Genomic DNA, 23,793 nt, shown 5'->3' with positions numbered 1-23,793 from the left:
TCAGCAGAGTCTCTTAATAAAAAGGTTATTGTACCTGAGGGGGTAAAACTCCTCATCAAGCCCAAACATATCTGCCACCTTCTCCTTTGTCCAAGACCCAGCATAATCCAGGAACGCTCAACTGATTTGGTGATACCCAAACAAGATGCGTCAGATCCCTGGTATGTGGCTATTGGACAGAGAGGGCTGAATTGCTACAGGAGACCATAATCTTTCTGGACGTGACACTGCATTCTTACATCATGTAACTGTACATGTAGTAGAAACTACTTCACATTTCATTTGTGCCAAGGCAGCTCCTGCCAGAATTGAGACTTCTAACCAGAACAGACAACACCACTCTTGACACTTCAGAATTTTTGTCCAGAGACCTTTGCCAAGGCAGAAGGTTCTTAACTTAAAAGCAATCACCGAAAGAAATCAGACCCTGGAGGTGAAGGAGAGGCTCTGTACTAATGCACTCAATGCTCTATCCTTAAGGAAGCACTTCCAGACAGAAGGAATATGAAAATCCATGTGACATCCTACAGCACAAGAAAGACCTGTGTTCTCTGGGACACACAGTAAGAACAAGACTGCAATTTTGAGCAGACATAAGCAGCAAGTTCTGCTTCACTGCCGAACACCTGATATTCTCAGAACAAACCACATCTCAACAATGTCTTACACATTAGTGTAACTAAAATTTGAGTGCAAAAATTTTAAGTGTCCAGATTCTCCAACGAGGATGGCTATATAAAGAGACCTAGAGAACTATTCATTGTTCATAGGCTAATTCTGAATACTTTTAATGGATTGTACAGATTTCTACACCTGGTTTTATGAAATACATTATATTCTATATAGACATGATGCCATCTGGTAGATGAATGCATATCTTCTGCCCCATGACGAAGCAACAAGTGATCCTGTAAGGCTCTTACTGATAACTTTTCAAAAAGATGTATTTCTTGTCTAACTGTAACATGAAAGAGTTCTTGTTGAAAGAAGCAGAATGTACTCCAAGTTTTGCTCACAGGTCTCTCAAATCATTCTCACAGAGACACTAGGATCACATTGCAATAGAAGGGTCTTCCAATAACACAAAGTTGACTGACACATTTTACTTTTACTTTCCAATGTATAAAATCTATTTTTACACTTCTTCCTATAGAAATATGCCACAAGTAAGAAGCAATGGATTGGAAGGTAGGCAGAATTCCTAGCATATAAACTGAAGGTAAAGGGTAAAAACAGAGATGGTGAAGTCTCAGCTAAAACCTTTCATATACAGCAAGAATTTTGCTACATTCCCTTTCCCACAGCCAGGTACACTAAGATAGCTACATTAACTAACAGACCTTTTAAAAAGTTTAAAAAAAAAACCCAAAAGAAACAAACAAAAAAATCACCTCAACTTTAATCAGTGCACTTCCACCTGAAGAAGAAAGCCTGAACACAGTAGGCAAAAAGGAAATCCTGTTTTGAGGAAAATACCATCTCCAATATTCATGTATCCTGCATTAGAGATTACTAGGACTGAACCGCTAACAACTGTATGCTGCTAGAAGCTTAGGCATATTGCAAATACATTATCTGCTGCAAGCAGGATATCGTCATATCAGGCTACCTGAAAACCTGAATCTGAATAAAAGTTTAAACCAGTCTTCTTCCATAATTCATTTTACATTTAAACACAGTCCAGATCAGTTCCTTTCAGCAAGGCAAAAGATACAAGCTAACAACAGGGTCATAGCGATGATTCTTCAGTCTTCATCTTTTTTGTTTGTCCACTCGAACCACGTTGTAGATCCTGCCTTTTCTTTTTCTGCTGCTGTAACCTTTCCTCTTTCCTCTGTAGGTAGGCGGCCATGTTATCAAATGAAGCCTTGTAGAGACTGCTGTAGAGGCTTTCTGCACCAATAAAACCTGCAATTGGGCAAAGCAAGAACACAACACAAGTGTTAATTCCCTTAGAGGTCTCACCCATTACTTCCTGTACTGTAATTCTAGACAGTGCCATTTCAACTCATTTACTGTGGTCACAGAATCACAGAATCACAGAATCACTACGGTTGGAAAAGACCTGTAAGACCATCAAGTCCAACCTGGAAAAAAAGAAAAAACAAAAAACAAAAAAACAAACAAACAAAAAAAACACCACACAAAAAACCAACCAAAACCCACCACACAACAACAACAAGCCACAACCCACCCAACACCACACAGCACCATGTCCATCAAGCTACATGCCACAATGCCACATCCACACGCTCCTTGAATACCTCCAGGGAGGGTGACTCTACCACCTCCCTGGGCAGCCTATTCCAATGTTTCACTACTCTCTCAGTAAAGAACTTTTTCCTAATATCTAGCCTGAACCTCCCCTGGCGCAACTTGAGGCCACTTCATTAAATATCAGCATTTACACTGTGAAAACTGATTTGTGTTGGTAAGCATCTGTCCTGAATTCACGCAGCCAAGCATAACCTCCATCTTTAGGCTAAAAAATTCGCACAGAGGCAATCATCTGACGAGGCAAAGAGGGCACACAGCTCTCTTTACCTGTTGGACACTTGCAGACTTCAAGGCTTCTGTTTTTAAAATGACTGCTGTTGCAACTTATTGTTAGACATCCCACTGGAGCTGTTCCCCAAGACGTAAGCACTGCAAAGGGTGTATGCTACTTAACTGTGCTTAGCTGACTTGTGTCCTAGAGATTAACTTAAAAGAAGCCCAAAGAAGTAGACATCAAACAGTGATGTCCTACAGCGTATACACATTTCTAAATATTCACCCTGATAGTTCTGTTACACCTTCTGTGAATTCAGCATAATATTCATCGCAGCATCTCCAAGACTGCAAGTTTAGACGAGTTTAACAGGGAACTAACTACTAACTACTATCCAAAAAACCCCAATCAGATTGTTTCTGTAGAGAATATGGAACGAGACTAGCTGGCTAGGTCCACATTTCTAAAAATTGTTAGAGTGGTACCTGACAAAGCCAGTTACCTCTAGTTCTCTTTGTATTGCTACCTTTTCCCACTTACAAAAATTCTTGATCTTAAAGGGCAAATGCAAGGAAATCCAATATTTGCTAGGGGTTTGGTTCTGAAGCTAGTGTGCTACTCCACAGTAATGTACATACAGCATCCCCTTGTTTCTTGGTAGACAAACAAAGCAACTTTCCCTTGCTGGTACTCAGCAAAGTGCATGCCTTTACTTTCAAGGATCTTGCACTCACATAGTAACCAATTTATTGGCCTTTGGCCCTGGGAGAAATTGCGTGCTGTCAGTTTGAATATCCATGCTACTCTCTATTTGATCAGTCTGCACTAAATCTTGCTCCGTCTTTTTCTGGGATCAGTTATAATAGAATGTCAAACTGTACAACATGTACTTCCAAGACTGACCTACACATCTTAAATCCCACAGAATCAGCAATCAGGTGAAACAGGTTTATAAAAGGACAATATGCAGGCATTAAGACTGGGTTTAAACAATATAATGATCCCCTTTTAAAAAAGAGGTAACTACCTTTTCAAGCACTAATTATGCACTGAAGTAAGTGCTCATCAAGTGAGCCTCCCCTTACTAATTAACAATAATAGACCCTGTCATCTGAGCAGTCCTCCTTTCCCAGCTGCAGATGTAGCCAGCTACCGTGTATCACAGTAAGTTGCTACACTGGCTAATTATGCTTTTCTTCTGCCTGCTCTTTTTACTACTCTGTTGCTAATTTTCACTCAGACCTCATACTTCTAATTATCTGCCTGCCTCTATCAAGTCTGCAACAGTCAACAGTTCTGGTTAACAGGGGAGGTCCCGGACGACTGGAGGATTGCCAACTTGATGCCCATCTACAAGAAGGGCCGGAAGGAGGATCCGGGGAACTACAGGCCTGTCAGCCTGACCTCGGTGCTGGGGAAGATTATGGAGAGGTTCATCTTGAGGGCGCTCACAAGGCACGTGCAGGACAACCAAGGGATCAGGCCCAGCCAGCACGGGTTCATGAAAGGCAGGTCCTGCTTGACCAACCTGATCTCCTTCTATGACAAGGTGACCCCTTTAGTGGATGAGGGAAAGGCTGTCGACATTGTCTACCTGGACTTTAGTAAAGCCTTTGACACTGTCTCCCATAGTATTCTCCTGGAGAAGCTGGTGGCGCATGGCTTAGACAGGTGCGCTCTTCGCTGGGTAAAAAACTGGCTGGATGACCGAGCCCAGAGAGTTGTGGTGAATGGAGTTAAATCCAGTTGGTGGCCGGTCACAGGTGGTGTCCTCCAGGGCTCAGTATTGGGGACAGTTCCATTTAATATCTTTATCAATGATCTCGACGAGCGAATCGAGTGCACCCTCAGTAAGTTTGCAGATGACACCAAGTTGGGTGGGAGTGTTGATCTGCTCGAGGATAGGATGCCTCTGCAGAGGAATCTGGACAGGCTGGATCGATGGGCCGAGGCCAACTGTATGAGGTTCAACAAGGCCAAGTGCCGGGTCCTGCACTTTGGTCACAGCAACCCCATGCAACGCTACAGGCTTGGGGATGAGTGGCTGGAAAGCTGCCCTGCAGAAAAGGACCTGGGGGTGTTGATTGACAGCCGGCTGAATATGAGCCATCAGTGTGCCCAGGTGGCCAAGAAGGCCAACGGCATCCTGGCCTGTATCAGAAACAGTGTGGCCAGCAGGAGTAGGGAAGTGATCGTGTCCCTGTACTCGGCGCTGGTGAGGCCGCACCTCAAATACTGTGTTCAGTGTTGGGCCCCTCCCTACAAGAAGGACATTGAGGTGCTGGAATGTGTCCAGAGAAGGGTGATGAAGCTGGTGAGGGGCCTGGAACACAAGTCTTATGAGGAGCGGCTGAGGGAGCTGGGGTTGTTCAGTATGGAGAAGAGGAGGCTGAGGGGAGACCTCATCGCTCTCTACAGTTACCTGAAAGGGGGTTGCAGAGAGGTGGGTGTTGGTCTCTTCTCCCAAGTGACTAGTGACAGGACAAGAGGAAATGGCCTCAAGTTGCGCCAGGGGAGGTTCAGGCTGGATATTAGGAAAAATTTCTTTACTGAGAGAGTGGTGAGATACTGGAATAAGCTGCCCAGGAAGGTGGCGGAGTCACCATCCCTGGAGGTGTTCGAGGAACGTGTGGATGAGGCATTGTGGGACATGGTTTAATGGGCATGGTGGTGTTAGTTGATGGTTGGACTTGATGATCTTACAGGTCTTTTCCAACCTTAGTGATTCTGTGATCTTTACAGCAAAGCTGCTCCTCTCATGGCTATTCCATTCTTACTGTCTCCACTGTATTTCTGATAAAGTGTCACGCCCAGGTAAGAGATGAAAAACAACAGTATTTGATATCACAACAGTAAGACAGACTCCAGCAGCTCTGTCACAGAGCGTATAGATATATCCCTGTGCTAAGGTGTCTATGTAAAACAGTTATAATGCTGTAATTCGGATCTAAATACCTACATCATTTTGTGGTAACAGTAACCTGAACACACTTCATGATCTACACTAACTTCCATACCAGATGGAGTGATGAAACTGAGAAGCTACAAGATTAAGTGATTTCAACAGCCAGCTGAACTGACCTGAACTCTGATCTTGCACCTAAATCTTAAGCTTTAGCTGTAAAAATTGCACTTCCTGGGCCTTTAGGCCAGATTTCTCACCTTCAAACACTGTCCAGTTGTCTTGAAGATATTTTGACATCTTCTGTAATCCTTTGTCATCAGTTACAGGCTGGGAAAAGAAGGAACATTGCATGATATTCTGGGAATCATAAACAATCTCATGTTTCACAGCACACTGAAAAATGCAACAGCTCTCAGATGAGTACAGTGAAAGGAGAGCAAGTGTAAGCCCGCCATGATCTCTTTCAGGCTCCTTTTTCCAGGACTGCTACAGAAACCTGGCCTGAATTCACATGTTCTGCTGGGGAAGCTTTGTGGCTTGAAGAAAATGGATTCCCACTTACTAATCTGGGAGAAAAAGGAGTATCACAAGGAACATGTAAGAGTTGAAGAACGTACTTAGAAGTTTCATTTAAAACCACTTCATAACTATACCATAATTAGCGTGGGACTTACAAGGCTAACAAGCGAGTCTCCAGTTGTTTAATAGGCTATTACAGAGAACTTGATAGCACATCCCTCAAATTTGACTCCCTATTCTCAATGAAAAAGAATCCCCTTAATGCTCCCAGAATGCCTTGTCCCCCAAAGGATGCCTCAGAGGCAGGCACGGGGAAGGCTATGTGGAAAACATTCCTGAGCAAACCACAAAGGGCTTTTGTTGTTTTGGTTTTTTGTTTTTTTTTTTTTTTTTTAATAATTAAGTGTAGCACACAGAAAGCACAGGCAACAGTTTAAAGTAATGAGTGCAAAAACTACTCTGCTTGATCACACTATGCCAGATGTTAGCTTTACCAGAGAAGAGACTGGTATTCAGCCCAAGCCCTCAGCAGCTTTGCATTATACACAGATGAGAGAATTAGAATGAGATGTGTTATCTATGACTTTTACTCAGTCTCAAGACATAGAGAAGTGTGTTGTTTTTCTTTCATGGAACATAGTTTACTCCATTTTTCTTATGGCCTCAAGACAATACAAAACATTCAGGATGTTAGCGTAACAGAAGTATCTACCTTCCACTGTCCATCACATGGTCTGCACAATTGAAGAGGAGCTTCACTGTCTTCCTGCAAAATCCACAGATCTCCCGTTTCCTCAAATGCAATGTCCCAAACTTTGTGTTTCAGAGAGATCTGCTGTCTGTAAACTAGCTGCTGGGCAATGGCATCAAGGTGAAAGATGTAGACTGTGGGAATACTTTTGAGAGGAAAAACTTAATTACCATTATTACCAAATCCACCTACGCCATCACTTGTACAGCAAACTACAAACACCCACTCTAATTCCAAACAGAGCCAAAGCAAAGTCATTAGGAATTGGAAAAAATACCCTAGCACTTCAAGTGCAGTTTGCTTACATGATCTGAGGCAGAAGCTGTAAATATCTAAAACATCAAATGGCTTTTCAAGTGCAACATGAAAGAAAAAGCAGTCAAGGCTGCCTTTTCTTTGAAAGAAAAGGTAATAAATGGAATTTCATAAGGATTACTAAGGATTTATATAAGGAGTGTTGCATCACAGCACACTGGTCTACAGGGCTTCACTTGAAGGAATAGATAGCTGAGCACCAGTCAAAATAAAACAGGAAAGGAATTACATGCCAGGGAGGGGAGGAGGAAATGAGAGGGACAGGAAAACTTGACAGTGCTGAAGAACAGGACTCTAGCACTGCACTCATCTCCACCTGTCCCATCAGCACTCACTTGACTAACAGCCACAGCCTCTACGTGCAGAGCTTCCGAACCTCCCTTGGACAGGTCCCCAGTGTGCCAGACAGGACACATCAAGCTCCTTCCCGAGTGGCCGACCACATCCACGTGACAGCACTGTTTAGAAATGCTGGGCTGTGGAGCTGGAAATGAAAGCCTGCTCCAGAGCACGGTGCAGCCTCTGGGCTAAGCAACACGGGCACTGTCCTTGGTTGACATGGCTTCCCCTTCCAGGGCCAGTTTGGATGCCCATGCAGAAGGCATGATGGGAAGTAGCTAAGGCTCCTCGCCCTGGCAAAGAGCAAGTCCACTGAGGGGACAGACTGCCGATTTCACTGTACAGGCAGCTGTGTCAATCTCTCCCTTTCCTGTTGGCAAGCTTTTGTCAGGAAGAACAGCCTCTTTGGCAGGCTTAAGGTGCTGTGGAAAGAGAGGGGAAGAGGGCTTGTTCATCCCTGCAAGACATTCCCCTGCAGACAGACTTGTAAGGTTCCTCAGTGCTTGGGCCCTTCAGCTCTCAAGTGTCCTCTCCTTATGCAAATGTGTATGTTTGAAGCCAAAAGTCAACGTAGCCTCTTCACAGTTTTAAACTGAAGCAATGCTGTGGTTTTAAACAGAACAGCTGAACCCATTAAACAGGAGCAGAATACAGTAACCGAAGTTTGGCAGCTCCATTTCCACAGCACCCTGAGCAAAATGGGACCCAAAATACAGAGGTCGGGCACAGCGATTTAGGGAGACATCCTGAGCATCAAGCAGAGCTCTCGCATATCCTAGCCTTGTGTCTCCTCCCGTAAAGGAAAGGCATCACAAATTCTGCGAAACTTAACTAAGCCGGGTAACCCTTACACTCACCTTTGCACTCAGACCAAGTACAATAAGGACTCAGAGGCTCCCTGCAAATCTGGGACACTTGGAGATGTGCAGTATCAAGTACTTCAGGCTAGGGGAACGTTAGGACAGCCAACAGGGAAAGCTGCTCTTGCATTTGCAGGAGCTGTGAAGGTTTTAGCCATTATTCCATTTATTCTTACCAGTCACATAGAATGGCAACATAACCACCTTGACAGCAGTAGGTCATTCTTGACACAGGGTACTTCTATTAGGAAAAGAAAAAGAAACGTTCTTGTAAGTCAAGACCATTTATGGGTAGAAAATTCACATTCCATTTCATGTCTTAGCCTTTAAAATTTAGCAGATGTCTTAATTTACAGCAAGTTAAGCAACATAATTACCTTTAAACTGCAGTCAAGTATATTTTTGTACCAGTGTTTGCTGTTTTATGGAGGTTTCCACACTTCTCCCTTCACAGCCATCCAGAGATCAAATATAAGAGTAGTTCACGAAAACCTTCAATAGACAAACTAACAGATGAAGGAAAAGTACACCACTTTCAAACATTCTCTCCTGCAATGCTAATGGCAAAGCCATCAACATTAAGTCTGCTCAGCCAGGATATCACACTAGCAGCTTAGAGATTACAAACACAAGCCATTAGCTGCTGTTATGTTTGTTAGAAAAAGAAGATAGTGATGCATAGCTAATATCCTTGCTGTGTTGTCTCTGTTTTCAACCTGTGTCTGGGTGAAGCCACACAGCTTAACAGAAAACGTGTTCTGAAGAACAAGGCAAGACTCTCTGAGGCTGTTTTCCTCATTAAAAAAAAACAAACAAACCCCACACTCAGTAACAACAAAAACTCCATACCACACTCCTAATTTAGAAGATATATAGTTTTATCTGGGAGAAAATCAGAGAAATACCTTTGCTGCACAAACCACACTACTTGAAATATGTAACAACTAATTTGAGGCTCCTTGCTTGAGAAGAACGAACTTGGGAGGAGCAGAGAAACTGCAAGAAAATGCCCTAGGGTGCTTTTTCAAAAGTATCTGTTATACAATGTGAAAGATGAAACTGCAAAGGCAAAAGGCTGGTTCTCAAGTATATTTTATAAGTAGTGGTAACACCAGCACTTCTGATTAATAAAACCTTCCTACCAGAGAAGTAGTGAGTTATTCCCTTTAGGGCAGGGAAAATACATCTTCTTGACACTCCGCTGGCAGAATTCAGATGCATCCTCAACTCCTCTTTCCTTTTACCCCCTTTCCAGCCTTCACCTCTTTCCCTAACATGACACTGGTCACCAGACAGAACCTCTGGTTCACCAGGTTAAGCTGAATTTGGGAGTAACCATGGGATTTTACCCTTTGAGATACCAGCTGATGTATGGGCATTGGCAGGGTGCTTGTTTCGGAATTTTGCAATCAATGTAGGAAAGCAAAACAAGGTGTACATCTTCCACACGTTCAAGTCAGCGAGTTTAATACCAGAAGCTAACTAGTTTGTCAACAGTACATGATGCAACTACTAAAACATAAACCAACTGCAGGAAAGAAAGTTAATTAATGGTATAAATATAGCTGAAAACCAAGGATACACAGTGCATCTCCAGCATGTGAGAAAAAAAATAAAATCCATTGTGTGATACAATCTCATGGGGGCAAGCAAGAACAATGGCATGCACACTCTTTTCACTCACATACTCGATTGCCTGTTTGGACAGAAGAGGAGCACTTTATAAAAAACATTATTCGGAGCTCTTGGGAACAGATGGGACTAATCACTTGATACTCTGCAGAAATACTAAGTTGTTAGTCCATGTTTAGCATTGGGACCCAGGACCCCTGTTTAACACGGACAAAAAATGCTTACGGTTCCAAACACCGGATAGGATGAGTGGGCTGAATCAGAAAGGTTCTCTGTAGCTAATACATCTAAATGTAGTTATTGCAGTATGGAGCCATTGTGAGCACAGCTTTAGAGTAGGACTGACAGCTCCTATTGTAAACCACCAGTGGGTTCTTTAGACATTTAAGGGAACAAGCAAAGATATATATATATATTAAAAAACACCAAACCTGTGATATTTATTTCTAATAACAAAGCTCTGCCTCTCTCATGACAAACATGCAGGGCAAGTGCACCAAAGCCATGGGAAGTGCCCACCTACACAGCTGAGTGCTTTGCCAGACAGACAAAGGGTTCTGTGAACTTGAAGCATGTAGCAGCTCTCCCCCACCCTCCCTGGGGGAGGGAGGAGGCGGCTTTTTTGATTTGAACAAAGTATTATTCACAGCTGGACAGAGACAAGAAAATGCGTCTTCTTTGCAAGCTCTTTCCTTTCCATGTGTGGGTAAGTTAACAATCAGCAGACTGAATGAATACAAGCCCTGGAGTAGTATCTTGTTCAAGGACAATCCTATGAAATCAGTTAAGAGCTATAAGAGCAGTCTGTTCGCTTGGTACTCTCTAAACTTATTCAGCATTTATATGACACTGTTATCAGCCTGCCAACACCTTAAAATTAACTTTTGATGTCATCTGTGAGAAGAGGTGACCCTATGAGAAATTAATGTACTGGAGCACTGGGGTAGAGTTGTGCAATTCATGTTCTGGACTCTAAACAAGCTTCTGCAGTCAAGAGGATCAGATGAGGTGAAAGCTCCAAAGCAGGCAAAATATTTACATAGCACTACGAGATTTACTCCCATTCTAGTGGGAAAATGAACTGAGGATCTGCAACCCATCAGCTGAAATAAATGCTACAATGCTCAAAAACAGTCCTACGTTCCCAAAACAGACATATATTCATCATCCGCCAAGCAAAATAAGCCCACACGACCCACCATTACTGATGATTCCATTATCATTGTGCTTCAAGTTATGTTTCAAGCTTCAGTGCATTCACAGTGGTTATCAATGGTAAAAATGAAATGCAACACGAAAGAAAAGAAAACACACTTATATCGCCATCTGATCTTTGGTTGCAGACAGCGTGCTAGTTATAACCTACAAAGTGCTGACTCGAGGGATTGTGCCCTCAAATTCAGACTATAAATGTCACACTAGGTTGTGAAGATGATATTCGATACACCTGCACAGCACGACTACCACCACACATCACCTCTGGCATTTCTAGCACTATGATGCCAGCAAAACACAAGTCTCCATTCCTCTTTGGTCCTGCTGGCCACAGAGACAGTAATTGTTCTGAAAGAAGTACATATTGACAGCTGTGTAGCAATACAACACAAAGGTGGCAGTGCACTGCATTAAGGTTTAAATCCGTCATTTATCTGTCTGTAATCACTGGGACACTGCCTGATCACTGTTCCAAGTATGTACGAACTCTGGAAGTCAACCGAGTCTTCTGCACCCCTCAAGCATCGTGCAAATTTAGCGTCATTGGAGACAGGTTTTAAAACACCTGTAAGAGCCGGCAATAAGCAAAATTTCAGAGATTCAAGGAATAGGCCAGTCTGAGGTTTCCATGACCACCGTTAGGAGACACATATGGCAACGGACAGAAGGTGCAAAACACTGCAGTAATACAGTTTATTAACTGCTGTGTTATATTTATTAACCCACAGTTTGTGGGTTTTCCCTTTCTGTCATTGCTTACTCACACCAATGTAAAGAAGCTAAACAGAGCCTCCTCAAACAGTGAAACGGCACCCCAAATTTCTACTAAGAAACTCCATCAGCATAAAGAGTATCCTATGGAAGGGACTTTATCAGGTGTGTTAGGAGACAAGGCAAGTATTACTAAACTGCATTCAAAAGCCTTCAAAAACATTTTAAGAGAGCTGGAGATTATTTTTTAAATCAGTTCCTCCTTACAGCAACAACTTTTTTTCCCCTAACATTTGTTAGTTTATCCAATGCTACGTTCAAGGTTTATTATATAGTTTAATATTATTTTTTGATAAACTTGTTGTAAGCAATGAAGTTAGGATTCAGTGTGAGATCAAACACTGCTAATTTACATGCAAGCCATCCTACTAAATGCTAAGCCAGTCTAAGCAACAAGTAGCATTTTTAAAATTAATAATAGGATTCCCCACTTCACAGCTAGTTGCTTACTAGTCCTCAATGATCCAATAAAGCTAGAAGGCAAAGTGTTTTAAAATAAAACCATTCTTCCCTCCAAAAAAATGCCTTGCAACATTACTGCAGACATGTATTCAATGGCTATCAAACCATGTTGTTTCAACAAAGCACTCTCATTAGCTACTTTTGAAGACAAAGACAGAACCGTTTGGCTTTGAAAATCCCCAAGCCACTTATTTCCAGAAGGCTATACGTGGTAAATTAATGTTGTAGGTTTTCCTCAATCTTAATTCTCCCTTCCTCACTCAAAACCTGCTGCACCCAGACTATAAGAGGATACCAGCTAGATGGGCTTGTCACCTAATTTGGTACATCCATTTTTTTCTTGTGGGAAAAAAAAAAAACAACAAACCAAAAAAAACCAGCAATAGCTACTTCAAAGATTTCAAGCACTAGATTCAAGCTGAAATGAGCCAGAGACCTTGTGAATGTGCACAAGAGGTCTGTGGCTCAGGTGTGCTTTAAAGTATACTTTCAAGTTCAGGAGCAGGTTGAATTATCCTAGATACTACCTTGAATTCCTGCTAACAGGAACTCCAGGCCAAAACAAAGATTTCCAGTATCTAAGCTCTGAATGCTGTGATGCAAGTGGCTGCCTTCCTGGGCTTACATACAGACACAAAAATTGCACGTTATTACTCCAGCATGAAGAACAACTTGCTGATGTCTTCGGCACAGAAAAAACCTTGAGTTGTCAGGTCTGTCTCTAGGAGCTTGGTCTTTCCATGGTAGTGCTCCCAGTTCAGTAACCGGGAATCCTGCTAACAAGATCAGGCCAGACCTACATGGACAGCAAAGAATCTCTGAGAGATCCCCAGGAATGGCTCCCAACTGCTAGGAGAGGCTGAGTAAATACACTTTGACTAACCAAACTACAACAAAACACAAGGGAGGAAAAAGAACTTTTCAATTGAATTTCATCCTAGATATGAATTTCGCAGTGGATTTGCCTCAACAGCCATGCATGGCTACAGGATTCCCAGTCACCTGAGAACTGGGAGACAACTGTGGTATTCAGAGAAAGAAGTGTTTTCAGAGATTCACATGAAAAACACACCCAGCAGGATGGGTGGTAAGACACACAGCTCTTAAATGGCCCAACAGATTAGCAGCTGTCTTAATATGATGGTACACAGCAGGGACAAGAACGAGTGCCGTTTCACTGCTAATGGGTCATATGCCAATTCATGTAACAAGAAAGAACAACACTAGAAATCAAGTACTACCAGAAGCACCACTCACATCAGATCAGCATCCCAAATCACAGTAGCACCCCAAATGTGTACGCCTGACACCACTCATGTACAGGCTGCAAGCTAAGGAGAGCTCCTGGGGTATTCCGTTTTCACGCAGGACTCATACATTTTAATTTTGGACGCTGCCCAGCTTCAGAACAACTCAAAGGAACAAGCCCATTGTTTTGACTCCACAGGGCGGTACTATTGCAGGTGACTGGTTACAAATGTCACAAAGCTTCTTTTTGCTCAGATAAATTGCAACTTTAACACTTGAAATTCTAAATATTTGAAAAAATGAGTGAATTTTTAGATCTTTTCAGTGTTACAAGATATTTTCTGGCTAAGAGACTAAGGCACCTGTGGTTTTAGAAAAAATTTCAAGTGAAGGCTTTCTCCAGCATGCAGAACTTATATCTGGGAAGAATTACAAAGCTTCTTTTGGTCACTGCTTGGCACTTTTTAGAAATGCACACAAGACACAGGAATGGATTTCAGGGACCTTCTTCCTTTCCTGAAATCCCAGGCCATTATAACAGTTTCTAGGTCTCACATAACTTCCAAACCCACCAACAGAAGGGAGGCACTGCAAACAAAATGCAACAAACACGTTTGGGAGTCACAAGGATCAGGAGGATAGCAAAAGCACTAACACACATGGGCGTACCTGATCAGTTTTGGTTGTCTCAGGCCCACAGATGCTACTTAGATGACAGCAGTACAATTCTTCCCCGCTTTTGTACTCCCAAAGTCTCAGAGTCGAGTCCTGGACAGATGGAAGCGGACACAAGTCTATTACTAACAGTACCTCAGGCAAAGAGAGGCCATTTGTGGCCTTCAACTAAATCCTATTTCCCTGAAGAGCTTCCCGCAGAAGCTGCTAAATAGTCACTTAGTTAAGACCTCAAATTGCAGATAAAGAATTTTAATTAACATAATTTTTCCCCTCCATTCTAAATTATTCCATCATGCTAACTTTAATTCTCCTTTTGAAGTGGAAATTGGGTAGCTGGAGGAGTGCATTTCAAGTCTGTCTCAAATAACACAGTAATACATGTGCTCAGCATTTTAATGGCAATTCTTTCAGGTTGCCCTTCTCCACCCCTACTCTCGTTATCACCCGAATTCTCATTTGATTTAGTAACCTCCTGGAGAGAAGCTAAACACCTCTCTGGAAAAACACAGCCATCAGAGAGCATTTGCTAAGATTGAAATACAGCTGTACACAGCACTAACGCTGGAGTTGCTTAAAGAATTAGAGGAACAAGAGACAAGAGCCTTAGGGAAACAAGAGCAGCAGCTGAAACCAAACGCTAAGAATGACTATGACCTTCAGAGAAAACATTATTTGTTTCCTATGCGGTTTTGGTAGTCTGGGAAACAAAGAATATTGTTTCCCTTCTTTTAGGCCAACTCCATCTACTCACTCTGTACAGGTCTGGCATGACAGCAGGATGCCATCAATTTAAGAAAAGGGATGGGGGGAGGGAAAGGAGGGAAAGGGAAAGCACTGTGTAGCACTGCAATCTCTACAAAACATGCACTGGACATACTATGAGGACATATAGACAAGGACATAATCCAGAACAAGTCTCACAGCGGAAAGCAAGTGGGAGGGTGTACAGGGAACAATTTTCTCATCTTAAAAGCTCTAAAAAAATCTGTGATTCTAAGGGTATTCATTCTCAAGACACTCATTATCATGGCAGGCTGGCATAATACCCATCCGCTTCAAAGTTGTTTAATAGTCCAATGATTAAAGTTTGTCTGTGCTCCAAAGCAAGATTTAATGATGAAGAAATACTGAGGACTTTGTGATTTCTCCATCCCAAAGATCTTAATAAGAAGCTAGCCTTGCTATAAACACAGTAAACGGCTCTTATATGATCTAGCAATAGAATGGCTGGACACTGAACAGAAAGCCGAGAAAGGGGGGAAAGAGTGAGAAAGAGGGCATGCTGTAAACCACGAGAGATTAGTCCAAGTATCCCAAGGAATCCGGGGGAAACACAAGCAAACAATGATTTTAAAAATCTCAATTTTCAAGAAAAATACTTTTTTGAAGAAATTGCAATACATACCCCAGAAGCTGACAACAGCAGATCAGGATAGTTGGGTATTACAAGTATTTTGCTTACAAACCTAAAGGGAAAGTAGTTAAAAGTTGCATAACACTCTGGTCTTTAAACACAGACAGTAAGAGAAAACACCAATTTTAAAAGGAGAACTCTATAATAAACAAACAAACAGATTCTCCACATCAAACTAATCAGCAGGAAGAAAAAATACATCTACAGTACTTAATATAGTGTATGTACTACACGAACTACTGACTTTCTACATAATAGAAAAAAATATTTCCCCATCTGCATGCAAGGAATTCTACTGACTTCCTCCTGACTGAGAACATTGCCATTTAGACCAAAAAATGCCAAAGGAGACAGATTTACTCAGGTAGCATATTCCCCTTTCTCAATTCATCATGCACATTAAAAACATCAATCAACAGATGCTTTTAAAACACAACAGTGATAACTTAGCTTCCAGAGTACCACATCTCTCCCATCACAGTTGGGGATCATCAAAAGCAATCTTTGCAAAATTTTAAAACAAGCATGTGGCAATTTACCACCAGTGTCTGCATTCAGCCAGAAACCTTGTTTTTCAGAAGTATGTAATACTGCTGTGTCTACCATGACTCGTCTTTGCTGAGTAATGAGGACAACTTCCAGAGTTTGTTATTATTTTAGAGCTCAGCAACTTAAAACATAGTGACCTGAGCAGAACACTACCTGAGTGGGACAGTCTTACTTTTGAAAACAGGCATAATTTTAAGGCCATTAAAAAAAAGAAAGAGAAAAAAAGTAGAAGGAAGAGATTTGGCCACTGTAATACAAACTTTAATGACAAAGCAGTAATGGCAGGTGCACGCAGATAACAGATCCAGCTAGAATCACCATGCACCCCATTGAAAGAAGAAAATCCAGGAACGTGAAACAAGACAACAATTATAGCTGCTTTATGTAATCATTTGCCTATTCATTCCTAATTTAAATACTGAATTTTTAAATAGATTTCAATCAGTTTACACTAACTGCCTTTCCACTCTGCAGCCACTAATGAACTCTTTCACAGCAGCACCCATTTAAACACATCTTTCTGACCCTCAAGTTCTATTCATTAGAAAGTACAACTGTGTACACAGTAGGTGGAATCATCAGACAAGGCTCTGTAAATATGCAATAGAAACCGACCTGATCAAAGACTACCTAGATCTTTAACAGGAGTAGTCTCTTGCTTTCACACTATGCCCATTCTACACAGGTTAGACTACCAAATGATGTTATTAAAATCAGACTGACACTCCAAATTAATCTGTGCCCTAAATGCTCTATTAAAACACCTTGGTGGGCGAGTTTAGATGGGTTGTTACCCATATCTCAAGTCCCCCAGTCACACTCTCTTTCTTAAACTCTTGTTTCTGACATAGTGAGGTGACCGCACCATGTTGCATCATCTTATGGAGGAACGTGCCTGGAAGGGTGTTATTATCCCCAAGTAACTCAGAGGCCTTTGCATTCTCCACCCTATGCAGGGTCATGTCTTCTCTGCTACCTTGTCACTGTGGACTTCAAAATGTAGCAGTGGCCACACAAAAAAAAAACTTGCACAAACCCTCCACCCTACTCAAAAACCCTAACCACTGACAACAAAAAACCTTCAAAAGCCCACAAAACCATGCAGAGGTGGAAGGCAAAGTCAGGAGACTTTGAAAATACCACAACTGATAGACATTTTAAGCAGCAAAATGTAGAGGGCAAAGTCTTCTAAAAGTCTGTTTGCCATTTGAGTCTTCTTCATGGAAAAAGGACTACTGAGAAGAAAAGGGAAAGTACAGTCTCTTCTGTAGGCTGAAAAGGAAGTCCTGATAAACTGGCTAGAAGACAACCCCTATTCCTACATCAAAAGAACTACTGGTCTCCTAGCAAGTCAGAGCACAACTGAGTCACATCAGTATATGCTGCCTTCCACTCTTCAGACCACTGTAATTAGAAGGACGTTCACTTCAGCATGGAGGAGAAAGGAAAGGAAGGGAAGGGAAAGATCATCCTTCCTGTTTTTATGCAGAGTGAACCCTGCATTTTACTAGGCTTAGTAACACAGCAGCACATGATCTTTCTACAGGGATATCCCCTATGATCCACTATCCATAGGTCCTTCTACTTGCCTAAGTGTTCTTGCCCATAGCAATATGAACCAATCTCAAGAAAAACACTAAGTCCCTTTTCTCAGCTACTAGAAAGGCCAGGTAACTACATTAAAAAGTGTGATTCCCTGAATCTATTTTATGGGACCATTTTGCAGCCTCTAGCTCACTGCAGTCTAACTTCCAGGCAGAAAGAGTGCTCTATCCTTCCTGCTGATACAGCTAGGTTTTTTTGTATTACCACAGAACCTGCAAGTCTGAGCTCTGCATTGAGATGCCATTAGATTAGCATCTGTTCAAACCACAAAGACTTCCTAAGACTTCCCTTCCTAAGATTAAGGTAGGCTCCATCCTGAAATAACAATCTCCAGGCTCTGGAGTCTCTTGTGGCCAGCAGGTCAAAGGAGGCAATTCTGCCCCCCTGCTCTGCTGAGACCCCACCTGGAGTACTGCATGCAGCTCTGGGGTCCTCAGCATAGGAAAGACATGGACCTGTTGAAACAGGTCCAGAGGAGGGCCACAAAGATGATCAGAGGGATGGAACACCTCTCCTGTGAGGGAAGGCTGAGAGAGTTGGGGTTGTTCAGCCTGGCGAAGAGAAGGCTCCAGGGAGACCTTACTGCAGCCCTTCAATACTTAAAGGGGGCTTATAAGAAAGATGGGGACAAACTTCTTAATAGGGCCTGTCGCAACAGGACAAGGGGTAATGGTTTTAAACCAAAAGAGGGTAGATTCATACCAGATATAAGGAAGAAATTTTTTATGATGAGGGTGGTGAAACACTGAAACAGGTTGCCCAGAGAGGTGGTAGATGCCCCATTCCTGGAAACATTCAAGGTCAGGCTGGACGAGGCTCTGAGCAACCTGATCTAGTTGAAGATGTCCCTGCTCACTGCAGGAGGGTTGGATTAAATGACTTTTAAAGGTCCCTTCCAACCCAAACCATTCTATGATTCTAACACAGACCCAGCTGTTGTTTAATATGATTTGAGGAGACAATCATTTCATCCGCTGAGGCACAGTGAGAGCTGCACACAATAACTCTTGCACACAACAAACTTACTCTTTGTGTCCCAGACAGTAGGATACAATATTATATGGAGCCTTTGCCAAGCTGACTCTGATCTTCTCATCTCTGTCTGCAGTTAGGATATACCGGTCTTCAGGACTCAGTGCCTATTTGGTAAAGGGAGAGTTTTAGTGCCCAGTAGTTCAATGCTTGTTTTAATACAATTCTTCCTAACCAGGAGAAAAAAAAAGATAAGCAGTTAACTATCTGTTTCTCCTGACTCTGAATGGCAGTTGCAAACATTAAGTCACACTTTTCCACTGACAATGGAAGCATAAATCTTTGTGACAGTAACCTTCTCGCTCACTAAGACAAATGACACTGACTACCAGTCCAATGAAAGCCACTGAGCTCCAACAGTACAGGCGGAAGTCCCACTGCGTCTTAAAAAGAAAGAAACTTATCACATTGAAGAGCTCAACTGACATGACAGACTGGGTGAATTCCCATATACGTTTCATCACCAAGTCTTGTGTGACTGTAACATGAAGACTTTTTGAACACTCACGCTCCCAGAACAGATAACCCTTTGGTAAGCTTGCTTCCTTACCAAACTCTGCAGACACAAACTCAGTAGGAAGAAATCCAGACCACATACTTGATTCACATAAAAAAAGAACCCCCAAATCTGGGGCAAGAGCAACAATGGAAGACCAAAACACAAGCAGGAATGCAGGTTTGTACACCAACTACACAGAGGCACATACTTACAACATCCAATAGCAGAGACAAGTGACCCAGCTCAAGTTTTCCATCTGCTTGGGGTTCTGTTATTGAGTAAGAATAGACATCACCAGACTTGTCTGCAACCAGAATCTTATCCTCTGCAGCTGTAATAATCAGGGAAGTGCATCTCCTGTTCACAGACCTGAAAGAAAAATGGCACAGTTTGAACAGCTCTGGATGGCAGCTTCAGCAAGTCTGGATTCAGACCCTGTTAAACAGACCAGAAGACTGGACAAAAAGCTCTCAGGTACAACATTCTTGAAGTAGCAGCAATGAGAATAATGTTAAGAGATGGTATGGTGCCAAAATAGCACTTTCGAGATCTATTAAATGTGTAAACTATACAATAGCAAACACCTGGGGGTTGGGAGAAAAAAGGAGAGACCACTAAAGCTGCATGCCTGCATTTTGCTTAGGTACTTTCTCAACTGAGCATTTTGCTTAGGTACTTTCTCAACTGAGCATTTTGCCTAGGCAGCCTGCCAGTACTCTAAAGCAAGCTGGTAGACTTTCTTGCGCTCTCCATAATAAAAATACAAGTCAAACATGTAGAAAAGAGAAGACAAGGTAGGAGTTCTCTTAGTAGAAGTCCTTTGCAGCAGCACATCTAAAAACTGTGTTGAAACTGCTTCTCCAGTTGCCACTTTGTACTGTCAAAAGAAGCCCTTCCTTGTGAGCCTCAAGGACTCTTCCTCCTCACATCCAGAGTTAGAGAGCCACAGTCTCAGGGTACCTTGTCCACGCAAAGCCCTGAACTTGAGCTTTGACTTTCCCTTATCATCTGCCAGTATCTTATAGTTCCAGTTGCCAGTGTAGCAGGTAACAGTTTTCTTAGAACTTTTCGGATAAATGTAAGGACCATGTATGTCAGAAAACAAGTTTTAAAAAAGGTTTAATCACTTAGGTTGGAGAATGCTTCTGCAACTTAACAGCTATTGTTATTACTGTTACTCTTTTCTTTTCATAACACCTCTTTTCTAAACCTATGTCCTGTGTATTAGTATAGGACTGTGGACACTGGGGATCATAGGGAATGGACATTTCTATTCACCTACTCTGAAATTCGGTGACCATCTGGAGGCAAAAGAACAACATGCTGTACTTCAGGTAGGAAGACAGAAATTCTAATACTTTTCAGTGACTGTTTAAAGGAACACCGTATCAATGGGAAAACGTATAGGACATGAATGCCTACTAACACATTGCAGGCTCAGGCAATACAGTTTCAAAATAGGTTACCTTGCCAACAAGAAAAAGTCTTGCTCCAAGTTTATTGTACTGCCTTTGATCTTAAACACAAAGATTCAAAAGTTCCCCTTGTCTGAAATGAGCTGACTAGAAAAGCCAGCACCATGTGAAACCTTTTATACAGCTTGCCACAAAACACTGACGCAAGTTACGTAGCTCAACTTTGGCATTCTTTTTTTCATGCAGAGACCCTTTTGCCTGTGTTAGTTTCCTAATAGGAGGTAGTGACATTCCTAAATAATCCAGCTGTCATCCTAGTTGATCTTTTAGCAGAAAACTGAAACATCAAATAATTATCCAATGGCATATTGCAGACAAGACATACAGGGCAGGGCAGCAGGGAAGACAGAATGCAGAATAAACAGAATTTGCCATTTCTGGTTTTGTCCGTGATTGCTTACTCACTACAACATTGGTTAACCCACCAAAGGTCCATCATGTACCCTACACACACGGCCAAGCTGACAGAGACTCCATTTTGTTTTGCAACCAGGGCCTCCCATTTGTCAGAGACTATCAGAAGCAAAGACGTCATATGCTGAGGTACTTTTCCCGGGAAGTTCTTCATGGTGGTCTTTTTTACAGACAATTATCACAGGCAGCAGCAGAAAACTTGTAACTGGAGGACCTCTGGTGGACAGCTACAGGACAGTTTGTTTCCTCAAGAGGACTGTACTACAGAAGGGAAACAGTTGGCAGCATCTCTAAAGGTATGCTTTTAAGAGAGTTCACAAACTCCCCAAAACACCTTCTCCGCCAAATCAACAGAAATGGACAGCGCACTCACTAAACTGTTCAGTATCGCTCTTACAGGCTCAATCTTCATGTTCACTAGGAATGAGTAAAGTTTCAATTCTTAAACATGCAAATACTGTCTTTTGCAATAAGGAAAGAGATTATCCCGTCCTTGGCCAATGATATAAACATCTGCACTCCCATTCTTGGTGTGGAGCATACCACACGTCACTTCTTGACAAATACCTTTGAATTCCCATGAACATTAAATTTGTTTGAGCAAGTACAAAGAAAAAGAAAAAGAGGAAGCTTAGTGATAACAAATAGCAACATCCCAAGTACTACTATTTTGTAACTCTAAATTAATCAACCATAACTCCATGACAAAGTGACATGCAATATCCTGCTTCCTTACCTGACGCTAACACATTCCCAGGAAGGTTTCGTATGGAATAGAACCAGACGTTTGCTGTCATCTGTCAAGGCAAAATAATCTCCTGATGGGGAGAAGGCAAAGGCTAGGATGTCATCACTTCCTTTATCTGTCGGTTTTCCATCCTGCCTAACAGAGAGAAGGAGTACAACAGTTCACAACCTGAGAGTTACTGAAATCCTTAAGAAGAAAATGTTGTTCTCACACTACCAAGGAGCATGAAGAACAAACTACAATGCTAAAAGTTTTATTTGTGCTTAAAATGTTGAGCTAACTTGAACATTAATGCAAAGAAAAAAGCCAAGGAAAAGGAAACTGACATAAGGTCTAAGCCTGTATCATTATGTGCTTAAAAAAAAAAAAAAAACACACGCTAGGGTTTGTGCTAGCAGATCTTGATACAAATTTAGGGGAAAACAGTAAAATTGGCTACAGGTAAAACAATGTCCAGTGTTGAATTTAAACTAAGAAAAAGGGTTTTTTTCAGATTTTGAAATCTAATGACAGAGAACAGTCCTGAAGGAGGAACTATGTAACTGGTTTGTGTTTTTTTCTAACTGTCTTAGATGGTCTAATACAAAATGCAGCATTTTTCTGTAAGTGTCTTGACTGAGAAGACATTGATTATACTACTAGTGTTTCTCTAAAAAACAAAAAGGTGTACAGTCTCCCTCTAGGATGAAACAGAAACAAAAAACCACATACGTATCTATCCATCACAGTTAGCAAAAACAACCTAGCCATCATCTGACCAAGGAGTCATCCCGTGACTTTCTTTTATTACCTTCACTGCCACATAACCTCAGGAGGAGATGCACCCTCTAGAAAAACAGCAAGTTGCCTAAGCAGATTTTCTCACCCTGTATTGCCTAAGGTCTTCTTCTCCGCATTGATGCAATCGTACACGAAGAGAGTATCATCACTGCAAGTAAAAAACAGACTAAAACCACTGGAACTAGAACAACCACAGGCTTAACTATGAAGAGTGTCAACTCTTTTGTAACATGCTATTATTTCGCGGTTATTTGCGCAACTGACCACCCCTGTGAAATGGGCTCCTGAAGTGCTACAGAGGCAGTAGAAGTTTGAAACCTTGACCTGGACACACATGCCAAAAAATAGTAGTTGTCATCTGCTGGCAAAGCAACCGTGATATTTTAGTTTTGTCACTAGCATTCCCCCTGTTGTTCACATACCAGTGACGTGCATCTCCTGGTGCATAATCGTGCCAGAAACCCATTAAAGACTAAAAAGCTTTAAAGTGATATTAATGAAGGGAAAACGCACACAAGGAGCGCCTAAAGGCCTGCGCGCGGCCACGGAGGGCTCTCCCGAAAGGGAGGAGCAGGCAGAGCCTCCTCCACGCTCCCACCACCTCCCCCCGGCTGCCAGCTGCGCAGCCCCGGCAGGAAGGCCCCGCCACTCACTGCGGAAGCCGCGGGGGGACATGCGGCGAGCCCAGCGAGCCCCCGCGGGGCAGCCCCCGGCAGCGAGCAGCGGGGCGGCCTCTGCCGCTCGGATCCGCGGCCCCGCGAGCCCGGCCCGCCGGCGGGGCAGGCCCCACCCCGCAGCCGCCCCGCCAGCACTGACCCGGGCTCCCTGTACCGCGCCGCCAGCAGCCGGCCGCCGCCGCCGGCGGCCATCAGGGCCCCGCGGAGCGCCAGCGCCGGCCTGGGACCGGGGCTGCGCCCGCCGCCGCCGCCCTCCATGCGTCAACACAGCCACGTGCGCGCCACGGCGGGCGCAGGGTACAGGCGTCACCGCACGAGGCAATGACGTATGGGCTGTGCCCCGCCTGCGCGGTGGACGAGGCCGTGGGCGTGACCCCCGTGAGGGAGCGTCTGTCCCGGTGCAGGTCACGGCGG

The 23,793-nt window shown here is 42.8% G+C and overlaps 1 protein-coding gene across 1 annotated transcript; it reads right to left on the bottom strand.

The window, feature by feature from the left end:
• Nucleotides 1-1,383: 1,383 nt before the first annotated feature.
• Nucleotides 1,384-23,637, bottom strand: WDR4 (WD repeat domain 4). The gene is made up of 11 exons (XM_059820518.1): nt 23,519-23,637; nt 22,788-22,850; nt 21,911-22,057; nt 19,498-19,654; nt 18,781-18,893; nt 15,592-15,652; nt 14,178-14,276; nt 8,357-8,421; nt 6,628-6,811; nt 5,654-5,723; nt 1,384-1,908 (listed from the first exon to the last, which is right to left on the bottom strand). The coding sequence occupies exons 1-11, from the start codon at nt 23,635-23,637 to the stop codon at nt 1,730-1,732; spliced, it is 1,257 nt and encodes a 418-aa protein (XP_059676501.1). The 3' UTR covers nt 1,384-1,729.
• Nucleotides 23,638-23,793: the final 156 nt, after the last annotated feature.

This window comes from Gavia stellata, chromosome 1 (assembly GCF_030936135.1).
Source record: "Gavia stellata isolate bGavSte3 chromosome 1, bGavSte3.hap2, whole genome shotgun sequence".
In the NCBI taxonomy this organism is placed as follows: domain Eukaryota; kingdom Metazoa; phylum Chordata; class Aves; order Gaviiformes; family Gaviidae; genus Gavia; species Gavia stellata.
The sequence above is the reverse complement of the archived record's forward strand: the minus strand, read 5'-3'. Positions and strand labels throughout refer to the sequence as shown.